This window comes from Protopterus annectens, chromosome 8.part0, assembly GCF_019279795.1.
Source record: "Protopterus annectens isolate FY-2018-M chromosome 8.part0, PAN1.0, whole genome shotgun sequence".
Classification (NCBI taxonomy): Eukaryota; Metazoa; Chordata; order Ceratodontiformes; family Protopteridae; genus Protopterus; species Protopterus annectens.
This window is the reverse complement of record NC_056741.1, coordinates 883,002,686-883,015,368: the sequence shown is the minus strand read 5'-3', so window position 1 is coordinate 883,015,368 and position 12,683 is coordinate 883,002,686. Positions and strand designations below refer to the sequence as shown.

General features: G+C 34.6%; 1 protein-coding gene across 1 annotated transcript in view; it reads left to right on the top strand.

Annotated features, from left to right (window-relative positions):
* Nucleotides 1-12,683, top strand: part of LOC122809134 (troponin C, slow skeletal and cardiac muscles-like) — a 90,936-nt gene that overhangs the window by 51,345 nt on the left and 26,908 nt on the right. The window contains exon 4 of the mRNA XM_044080403.1: nt 10,606-10,720. Within this exon, the coding sequence (XP_043936338.1) occupies nt 10,606-10,720 (115 nt within the window). The remainder of the gene's footprint in view (nt 1-10,605; nt 10,721-12,683) is intronic.

Here is a 12,683-nt window from a genome sequence, read left to right as displayed (position 1 = left end):
ACAGTAGGATTGGGCACCTTTTGAAGATGAACAAAAAAAAAAGAAAGTTTAAAAGTAGTAGAAATAGAAGAAAGATTAGATGAGAAAAATAATAAACAAGACATAAAAGAAGGTTCTGGAATAAGGCATGAAGAAGACATAAACTGGGAGGTAACAAAATAGAATAAATTTCTCTTGGTAAAAGACTAAAAAAGAAAATTTAAAGGGATAAGTACAAAAGAAAAAAAAAACAAAAGGCATGGGTGAAAAAAAATATATGAAGCTAAAGATCTGGTTTTGTATAATGGTTAAGGTGCATAACTCACAGACACAAAATATACAATGCTTGATTCTCAGCTTTGGGAAGGCAATTGGCTAAGCTTAGAATAGATTTAGAACATAATGGCAGGAAGTACTTTGACAGAGAAAAAGCATTATATGAAAGAAATCAAGAAAAAAATGCAAGATTTTTTTATAAGCAAAGATATTTTTTACAAGGAAAAAGAGAAGTATCAAGTTATTTAAGCAGATTAGTAAAGGAAGATGGTAGTTCAATGAGAGAAATAAAACATGTAAAAGAGAGATAAAAAGAACTCAGAAAAAGATTATTAATAGTGCAGTACAATATGTACAAGAAATGTTTGAAGAAAAAGAAAATAATGAAAAAATATGGAAAGTAAAAAAGTTAACAGAAAAGGGGAATAAAGATTTGGAAAAGAGATTTCTTTAAATGAACTAGATGAGGTATTAGGACAAGTAACTATAGATTCAGCTGCAGGAACAGATGTATAAAAATTTAAGGGATTGACAAATATATATATATATATATATATATATATATATATATATATATATATATATATATATGTGTGTATATATATATATATATATATATATATATATATATATATATATATAAAGATTTTAGATGAATGGTTAAATTAAGGTTTTATGTATAAAGAATTATGTAGTGGAATACTTAAATTCATATGGGTGGAGGAAGATAGAAGGCAATTTAAAAACTGGAGACTAATACTGAATAATAATGATTATAAGATCTTTATGAACATAATGCAAAACTGAAACTAAAATGGGAAATGTTACTGGAAAATAGCATAGATAATACAAAGGGGAGGGGTTGTCAAGAAATATTAATGCTAGAGAAATTGTGGATGATATTATGAACAGAAATAAAAAAAAGAAGTAAAATTCATAATAAGAGAACTTAATAAGGCATGTGACACAATTGGACATGAAATCTTATGGATAATAAAGAAAAAATATAATATAATTGTGTGAAAGTTAGGAAATTATGTATGTCAGTGTATAGTAATAATAAAGTAAAAATACTTGAAAATGGCTTGTTAAGTCAAGAGGTACATTTGAAGAGACAGGGATGTCCAATGAGTTGTATACTCTTTGCATTAGTCTTTGTCCCACTGTACACATCCCTCATTAGATCCATCATAGAGTACAACGCCCCATTTTGTATGCACCTCAGAAGACATCTGCAACAACTGGAAAGGCTGCAGAAACACTTCACTAAAAGAATCACAGGCCTAAAACAAATGCCCTATGCTGACTGACTAAAAACATATATCACATATCGGCTATTCAGAGGTGATCTCTGCTTAACATACAAGGCCATGTCAAACCCAGAGCTGTTGGACATGCTACACTTAAAGAAATTCCAATCCGTCAGAGCCACATGCTCCAGGGACCTAAACTTTGTCACCACAATGAACAAAACATGCTGGAGTGATATGTTCCTGACCCAGAGACTCCCCATACTCTGGAATAGACTGCCCATACATGTCAAGCAGAGCACCTCCTTGGCCCTCTTCAAAAGGAACCTTGATGACTGGATGGGAGATAAGAAATTTACCCTGGGGATCACGTCAGTCACCCTGCTAGACAGGGGTCCAGGGAAGTAAATATTGTGGGAAGAAATAGCCAGGGAATTGTTATGGCTAGGCTTGTATAGGCCCTAGGGCCAGTAGCCTAGTACCAACCTATGAACCTATGAATCTATGAATGTGATAGTATGTGAAATAAATGACAAAAGGATGTGGGATATGTAACACCTGAATGGTTAAGAATTCCTGTTCTGTTAACATATGCAGATTACATTATAATAATTGCAAAAAACAAAATTTGGATAAAAGAAGTAATAATTTGGACAAATGAGTGTCTAGAGATGATAGGGATGACTTTATATAAAGAGAAAAGTAAATGTTTATGTAATGTAGTAAGGATTGGGGGAGTATTTATCTTACAATGAATGAAATTGCTGTGTTAAGGAATAACATTTGGAAATAAAGATATAAGTAGAATTCAATGGGAAAAAAACTATAGAAGAAATAAAACAAACATCTTTTCTGGAGAGCATATAAATTATCATCCAGAAAAAAAGGCTTATTTGATAAATTCAGTACTGATGGGAAAAGAGTATACTTAGCAAGTGTATTTATGTTGTCAACAGTATTTGAAAATAAATTATTGCAGTTATTTATTTTTCATTTATATGGGGTCCTAGATTAAACCCAATAAAAGGATGAGTTTTGTATGTAAATAAAGAAGAAGGAGGTTTAAGGTTAATTAACCCAGTGATATACACTGTTCATTATAGTTGTAGAAGGTGTTAAAATCAATAAATGAAAAAGATGAGAGATCAGTAGTAAAACTGTATAAGTATAAATTTGATACATTTTTGGGGTATGGTAAAAAGAGTAAAAGAGAGAAAAATAGTGTATAAATGAAGAAATAACATGTTACCAAGAAAAACTGTTTTTGTGGAAAATCAAAATTCATGACAAAGAAAAAGATAGAAAAGTATGGTATAAGAATGTAACAATTAAACATTGCTATGTAACACCATGGGAAAATCTAACAGATGAAAAAAATAAAGCTATAAAGATAGGAAACAAATGGTGTAATCAGAAAGTAGAATGTCATGATTTTTTTGCCATATAAAAAGATAAGTGATAGAATATATTGTCAAAAAAGTTATGGGGGAAAACTGTGGGGAAAAATATGTAAATAACATTTTTTAATGATATAAAACAAGTGGATAAAATAAACATGGACATGATTAAATATGGATATTACAAGAATAGAATTCAAGAATGTGTTAAAAGAATAGATAAAAAATTATTTATGTTATATGGGTTATATGGAGTGAAAGAATAAATTAAATTATGTTTAATGGTAAATCAATTTTAGTAACAATATTAAGTAAAATCAGATAGTGGTTATGGAAAAAGGAATGTGGGTCTAATAGAGATAAAAATTTAGCATGATTGTAAAGGAAATTATGAATATGTGTAAACAGATTTGTATATTTATATATTTGTAGATATGTAAATATATCAATATTTTGTAAATAAGAGTTATTTTTGTATATAAGTAAAGGGTCCCTCCTCTTTGGAGCTGCTAGATGGTGCTGGAAGGCGATAGTAATGAAGAGGCCTAATGGAGGCAGCAGCATAGAGGAGAAGAGAAAAGCTTTGGATAGTTGGGAAGTAGAAAGTTAGACTTTGGAAAAAAACGTGTTTAATATGGAGTTTCAGAATGTAAACAAAGATTCCTGTGTGGTGGACATAATAAATGAGCAGCATTTAGCTGTCACCTTGGAGAAAAAAGTGAGACTGTGAAAGTGGTACAGATAGTAGAAGTGGCATCAGGAGGGCTTGCAGATGATCTTCTTTAAAAAATATTTGAACAGTATGATTAGGGTGACAGTTCTGCTGTTTCATAGGGAGAAATGGCTGATAGCTTTTTCAGAAGTGCAGAGGATGTGGAAAATGAACTAGGTAGAGTGGCAGCAGAGAATGCAGCAATAAAAACTTATTCAGCAGTGATATAAATTAAAAGAGGAAAGCAGAAACAAACCGAGAAGTGGGTCCAGTTTTGTAGAAGCAGATAAAGGAGTAAATAATACTTATGCAACAGTGACAGCAAGCAAGAAAGGAGAGCAGCAGTAAACTGTAAGTAAAACCATTTTTAAAAAGAAGAGAGATGAACTGTCAGAATAAGAACAAAAAAAAAATACTGTAACAGAAAGATATTATGTATGGAACTGTTTGGTGACCATTCTGAGTTTTAAAGCTCAAGAAATTCTGCCTTTTATACATATTGGGACAGATACTTTTGTGGCTTATGAAACTGATGGAATCATAAAATATCTGGAACTGTGCAACAAAAAGAAGGGCATTTGTCTGTGGAACAACTATTTTTTTTCTAGTAGTAACTTAAATGTTAAAAAAAATGTTACTTTGCAGTTTAGAATTTATGAAGTGGAGAAGATGTTAAAAAATGCATGCAGAGTCTGAATGAAACTGTTAATAATATTGTGAAAGTTAAGGATGAGAGAAACTTATGGGATGGAAGATGGAGGTTGGAAATTGTTTTAAAGTGTGAAAACAACAGTGAAAAACTTGCCAGGTATTATTTTTGAGGCTGGTCAAAATAGGACATTTAGACATCCTGGCCAGCCGTGTTTTATTTTGCAGGGACTTTTTTCATTTAATTAATGGTTGTGGCAAGGTACACTGTAACCAGTTCAAGGGGAAAGGATATACTGCCAGAAGGTGTGTGCCTAAATGCAAGTTTTGTTAAAAAAGGGATACTTATGGATGGATTGTCAAGACTGAACAGTAAATAATGAAAAGGAAGGGGGAAAAGGGAGAAAAACATATGTGAGGAAGTACAACAAAATGCTGGGGGAGAGTGTGAACTAGGTGAAGAAGAAGAAGGTGTAAAAGAAGAAAAATTATGGAGGTGAAAAATGAGAAGAAAGAGTGCATGCAGGAAGAGAGGACAGGAGAAGGGATCGATTTAAATATTTTTTTTAAATTCTAGCCAGTAAAAAAATCTGACTCTGAGGATCAAGAATTATTTGTGCATAAACACAATTGGGGAAATAGTAAAAATAAGAAAACAAAAATTGAAAAATATTTCCCCTAAACTTAAAAAATAAGGAAAAACAATTTTAGAGCACTTTCAGTAAATGTGAACAGTATTATTAACACTAACAGAAGGACAGAGATTTTGAAATGGTGTGCTAAATGTGATGTGGATGTTATTCTGTTAGAGGATGTAAAATTCCAGACAAGTGAAGAAAGACTGATAACAGAAAAATTGTGAGGTGGAAATATAATATGGAACTTAGGAAGTAAATGTTCTGGCTATGTTGGGTAACAAAACAGTAAAAATACTAGATGTAACATTAGTACTGATGGGAAGGTTAACTGTTGTGGATGTGAGGTGGAGAGGATATGTTTATAGAATTATAGTATTATATACATATATAACTAGCAAGGAAAGTGACAATCTGCCTCATTGAATATTGGACTATGTGGTGGTTAACATGAAAATTAGAACTGCTGGGGACTTTGTAATTTAAGGAGAAAGTTTGAAAAGAATGGGAGAGCTGTTTAAAAAATACAGGAAGTGATAAAATGTGGGAAACTACCTGTGTGGAAAAAAAGTCAGTGGACAGATGGGAGGCACTTGGATCTGAAATTGATTATTTTGTATTATAGGAAGGCTTAGGGATAGCAGTTGGTGATTCATTTGTGTCAGTGTTTTCAGACAATTTAGCAATATGGATAGAGGTGATGGAAGACAAGAGTATATTAAAATTGTAAAGAGAATAAAAAGAATAAATGAAAATTTTTTGGATGAAATTGGAGAGTGGGAAGCATTGGAGTTATGGAAGGATCATATAACCATGAAGTTAAATAAAAATTGGTCTGAATGGTGGATTGAATTTAAAAAGAAGTATAAAAAGTATTTTTTTTTCCAAATGGTAGGATGATGTAAGAAAAGAAGAGAAAGTGATGTATGGGAAATGTATAGAAATATATTAGAAAATTATGAAAATAATGCAAGGGAGTGTTATGATATGGAAAAATAAATGTATAAAAGAAATCAAGGAAAGAATAAGGCATTACTGTTTAGGCAGATATATTATTTACAATGGAGAAGGTAGGCGGTATATGCATTTTTGTGTAAAATAGTAAAGAAGGATATTAATATAATAATGGAAATGAGCAATGTAAAAGGAGAGGAATAAAGAGAAAAAACTAATTATGAGTATTGCAGTACAATATATGAAAATATGTATAAGAGAAAAAAAGAAGGAAAATAAGAGAGAAATGAAATTAAAATATATATCAAGAACAAGTTAAAGAAGAAATTGAAAAGGAAATTACTATTGATGAATTGGTTGAAGTACTTAGGAATGCACATTTTGAGTCAGTATCAGGCCCAGATGGTATATGGTATTGAATACATAAGAAATTAATGTATTGGCAAAGATTGTATTTTGTAAATGTACTGAATGAATGATTGAAGGAAGGGTTTGTTTATGAAGCATTATGCAGTGGGATATTAAAAGTTTTGTGGAAGAAAGATGAGAAGAATGAAATAAAAAATTGGAGACCCATCAGATTACATAACACATTTTAATTTTTAATGAAAATGATACAGAGGAGAATGGAAGGAATGATGAGAAATATTATGGAAGAAAGTATATATGGTATAAAAGGGAAGAGATGTCAAGAATCATTTTCAGTTGTGAGAAATTGTGGATGATATAAGTAAAAGGGAGGATGTGAAACTTATGGTAAGTGATATTAGCAAGGCATTAGATGCAGTAGGACATGATGCTTTGTGGGATGCTATGGAGAAGTATGTAATAGATAATAGAGTTTGGAGAATGTGTATACAAGGATATCTAAATAATAGAGTGAAAGTGTTAGTGAATGGATGGCTGAGTAAAGAAATATGCATGAAGTGTGATATAAGACAAGGATGCCCTACGAGTAGAATATTGTTTGCACTGGTAATGAATGTGATAGTGAGTGAAGTAGCTTATAAAATGAAAGATGCCAGATATGGTGATTTAAAATGTGGTGGTAATTCCAGTAGTTCTGACATGCACAGATGATATAGTTGTAGCTGCTAAGAACAAAATATGGATGAGGGAAGTTTTGGTTTATCTGAATGGATGCTTAAGGAAGCAGGAATGACTGTGAATAAAGATGAACATAAGGGTTTGTATGATGTGTTGAAAACTTTTTTTTTCAATGAATGAAGTGTCCTTGCTAGGAATAACATTTGGGGAAATATTGTAGTTATGATGCATGGGAGAGTTTGATAAAAGAAATGAAAGAAATATGTCTTCTGGAGAGGACATGTAGATTAGCATTCAGGAAAAGGCTTATCTGGGGAATTCTGCATTAATGGCATGCATGTCAAATGTTTATATGATCCCAGAAAAATATGAAAAGGAAATTATCCTATTAAGTGTTTTCTTTCATGTGGAGGTTCAAGACTAAACCCTATGAAAAGAGGTTTGTTGTATATGAATGAAGATGAAGGAGGACTAGGATTACTAAATCTAGCTGTTTATGCTGCCTCTTTAAACTTGTATAGAATATTAAAGTGGGTAAATAAGGAGAATGACAAATGAATAGTTAGAATGTTTAAATACAAGTACAACAAGTGCTGGGAGATGATGAGAATAAATAAAAGAGAAAAAGAAAATGTAAATGAAATTAAAAACTATCAAAAAATTCTAACATGGAAAATATAAAAATGATGATGTAGAGAAAAAAACAGAAGTGTGTGGTATAAGAATGTGATGAAACATAATAATAATAACAACAACAATAACAACAACAAAACAACAACAGCAATAATAATAATAATAATAATTATTATTATTATGTAAATCCATGGTAAAATTTACCAGAATAAATGATTAAAGCCATTAAAATAAGAAAAAAAGAGGTGCACCAAAACAGAATGCCAGGATTTCCTTTGGAGACTAGTAATAAAGGTGAACATGCCATATAAAAATAAACGTGGATGGGTTTATTTTTGGGAAGGAAGAGAAAACAGATCATGTTTTTTTAATGTAAAAGTGCAATGAAACTCCATAAAAGGTTGTGTGAAGAAAGAAATTTTGAGAATAGTAATGATATAAACAATGCAAATTTGAATATGATATTTTAAGAAGAAAGAATATGCGAGAAGGGTAGATTATTTTATGCAATATGGGTTATTTGGAATGAAAGACTGAATACAATTTTGTTTAATGGGAAATGGATTTTGTTATATATAGTGGGAAAAATTAGGTTATGTTTGTGTAAGGAGTGGGGGTCAATTATGGAATGGTAACAATGAGTATGTTGTCAGAAAAATCCATGTAGCTTAATGGGTAGAGTTACGGCTCCATGTGTAGTAGGTCCAGGGTTTGAACACATGGAAGGCAAATGAGTATTTGACAATTATAAGGTCTTCTTCACATATGTCCACAGTCTCAAAGGAAGCACCCAGATCTGTTCAGAACTGGTGGTCAAGGACACCACATACACAAATGCTGTAGATATAGCCAACCTACTGGCTGACAGATTCAGTGAAAATGTCACTCCTCTTTCCCCCCATTAGTAAATCAGGATATCCCAAGTACCTATCACCCTCCCCTTATCTCTAGGGAACAGGTCATCACTGTCTTCTCAAAGGCAAAAAATGCAGCCTCCATGGAACCCAATAACATCCCAGGCTGCATCCTATATGAACTCAGGCATGAACTTGCAGCACCACTGGGCACCCTATTCAACCAAAGCCTGAGTACCGGCTTTTCCCCAACCAAGTGGATGACAGCCACTGTCATCCCTTTATGCAAAGGTGGAGCATCCACTGATCTGGGAAATTATAGACCCATCAGCCTAACTAGCCTGATCTGCAAGGCCATGGAATGGATTATCATGGACCTCATTAACAGGGACATTGGCAACCTCCAAACACTCGATCCCACACAGTTTGGCTTTGGCAAGGGGAGGTCATGTTTGTTAAATCTGGTCGAATTTTTTGATACAGTCACCAAAGCTATGGACAAGGGGAAGATGGTGCAGACCACCTACTTGACCTGGCCAAAGCCTTCGACACTATTCCCCACTCAGGCATAATAGATAAACTCTCTCATCTAGGCATCAATCCACATGTTACCAGATGGGTAGCAAACTAGCTCACTGATAGAACCCACTTAATGAAAACAGGGGAAGCCATCTCAAGAAGTAGACCCATAATGAGCGGTGTACCCCAGGGATCAATCTTTGGACCTCTGTTATTCGAAATATACTTCTCTGAAGTGCAGGCCAAAACCAGTGGGCTATGGCTGATGAAGTTTGCAGATGACTGCACGCTGGGCATGGTCATCAATTCCCCAAGTGATGTGGATGTCCTCCAAGAGGGTCTCATCCAAATAAATGATTGGTGCTGGAAACATGGCCTCAAGCTGAATGCCAAAAAATGCATCATCATCCCCTTTGGGGAGAGTGACATCCCCACATATTATCACATTAATATCAATGTCCTAAGTACGCAATCAGTCGTGAGGTGTTTGGCCACCCAGGTTGATAGTAACCTGACTTTTGACCACCATATTGCTTCCATTGTACAGAAAACTTTCTACCTGGCCCACCTCATAAGTAAGGGTATCTCATCCAGGGACAAGGAGGTCATAACTTCCCTGTATTCTTCCCTTATAAGGCCAATTACTGAGTACATTGTTCCCTTCAGCATGTATCTTGCAAAACACATGCAGCAGCTGGAGAGACCACAGAGATTCCTCACCAGAAGAATCCAGGGCCTCAAACATCTACCCTACACAGATAGGCTAAAAACCTGCCCCTTTACTCAGTTTTATACAGACTCCTCAGAGGTGACCTCTGTCTGGCATACAAAGCAATCTCAGACCCCGCCTTGATGGGACTGCTGCATATCCGCAAGCCAAGCTCCACTCGAGTATCCCACATATGCAACTTCAACCTGGTCTTCCACATCAATAGGACTTGCTGGCTGCACAGATTTGTGTCCCAGAGACTCCCTCATCTGTGGAATAGACTCCCTCTCCACGTCAAGCAGAGTACCTCATTATCCCTTTTCAAGCGCAACCTGGATAACTGGATGGGAAACAGAAACTACACCCCTGAGATTCCACCTGTGTGCCTGCTGGACAGGGGCTTTGGGTGCTGACTTGTCTAAACATGGACTAAACTCTTGGCTAGGCTTATAATGGCCTCAGGGCCAATAGCTTAATAACTTCCTATGATCCTATGATCCTAAAAATGATAAATAGTAATAAAATAGAAATGTGTATATATCTGTTTATAAATCTGCACATTTTGCAAATATGTAAATACATAAATAATGTTTTTTATGATTTGTTAAATAAAGGACTCCCTACTCTTTTTATAAGTACCATGGGATCTTTTATATCCACCTGAACTACCATCACCTCAGGCAGATATGGCCTCAGTTTAATGTCTCATCCAAAGGACTGCACACTATATGCTGCACTACACTGTCCGTACTGGAAACATTAATACCATTACTTGGTGTGGCTCTAGACCCCATAACCTTATGCACCAAAAGTGAGTGTGCTACCTGTTGAGACTTCATTCATTATTCACCCCTCTCTTTGGAAATGAATTTGTAAGCAGCCAAAGGATTATTTACATGTACAGTTACTACCTACATCCAAATGCAAGTCTGAACTAATAAGTTTACGGTTGCTTTTTTCCCTTCTTTCTTTCTCATCATTTCCACCACTAGGTAGCGGGACTGTAGACTTTGATGAATTCTTGGTTATGATGGTTAGATGCATGAAGGAAGACAACAAAGGAAAATCAGAAGAGGAACTGGCAGAGCTGTTTCGCATGTTTGACAAGTAAGTATTGCACTCTGACTAAAATATCAGCTTTATTTTTATTTATATAAAAAGGCTGTAGGCATTATATATAATAGTGCAGAACTGTCAATATGGAAAGCCATCTTTGACTTCCATCCTTTGACTCACTCAGTGGCATAGAGTAAGCCCATTAAAGTTAAACTATATTTATCAATTAATGAAGGGCATAGCAAAATTCTGACACTTGATCAGTTGTATTAAATTGTTTTGAGCAGCAAGAATGTAAAATGTTTCAGTGATATGCAAAATCCCTTTACTATCATTGGGAAAAACTGTAGGTTTATGCAAAAACACTGATATGTAGTGCAGGGATATCTCCTAACTGGTGATAATGCTCAAAGAAGGGATAATACCAGGCTTTCTAGTTTTAATGGGGGTGAGGTTCTAGTCCTCATTGTATTTCTTTTGGGACTAGTAATCCTTTACTGGTTTCTCTTGGGAGAACAATTTCTGCACCTTTTGGGGACACTGCAGTATCATCTTTACAAAACGGTGACATCCAACATTCATTTCGATTATCTCAGATGGATATTTTAACTTTTATACTCCTATATATTTTGTTAAAAGTATAAGGTCACAAAGTATTTCTGCTTGACCTGTCTTAACACACCAAAACATTAAGGATAACTGTTTTACCCAACCATTTTTTATATTTTTTAGCAAAAATAATTCTTGCTGTTCATTGTAGGTCATGTATGATATCTATTTGATGAGCAGGTTTTGAAATGCTTGTTTAAAAGCTGGCAGGGGTTCAGGGCATTTTGACAGAAAGAATACATTCCATTTCTCAGGGGGTGGCTCCATGCTTTTATAAAGGTGGCATACACACATATTAGGTGTTTAAATGGTTTACATTCATATGGTCGATCGCACATTGCTCGACCATACATTTTACCCACTTTTCTCAGCGAATCCTATAACACTGAATTCAACACTTCTGACTGCTCCACACCCTAAAACGAGTGCTAACATGGGTCAAAAAGGGGATGTGATTTTACGATTCGCAATACTTGCAGTCTGAGATGTTGCCGCACTACTTTTGGCCATACCCACTCGACCATTCACCAGTCGACCATATGCATGTACACCATTTAAACATAGCTATGCTACAGGCTCATACACACACATGTGGCCAGGCTTCATGCTTTCTATGGAAATGGAGTTTTCAAATACTTGTTTTCACGTATGGTGTTTCCAACTCATCAGAAGAAACCTGTATGTGTGACAGATGTATGAATGTGTGTATGTATATATGCACATAGAGCTTATACAGATGTTTTCTGTGTTTCACTGATTATTTAGATATGAATATGAATGCTAAAAATGCTCTTGGTAAACTGCAGGCTGGCAGCTACTTCTGTTTTACTGCTATGATGATCAGTTGTGCCAGCTCTTGAGGACACATAAAATTTATCTGTAAAAGGTGCTGCTAGTCTAAAACTGAAAAAAGGTTTTGCAGGGTCTTAGGCCTTTTTCGTGGTTTGTAAAACATTCCCATTTCAAAACAATCAGGCATGAACCTATTACTGATACAACTATTTGAGAACAACAGATGTAAATATTTGCTTAAGATGAGAGAGGCAACGAGCTACTGGATAGGAAAAACAAAACACCAACACTTTCTAAATAGCATCTGTTAAAAATATCTTAATCTGATACTGTGTCAGTACATCACTTTACTCTCCACCAATGTAAAATCCTTTGACAGTAACACGAGGCAGGTTTAATGACTGCTTTTGTTTACTACTGAAGCAAACTATAAACTATGCAGCATATGGGCTCACAATGTCACCATATCTAGTGACTCAACTGTATCCCTGTTCTGCATATGGGAACTAAACAGGAGGTTTAAGACATTTCTGATCATACCTGTTGTAGTGCTGTGGGTACTGTATCATATCTATGGCAGTTACAGAACAATCCTATATCATACTTGGGAAGA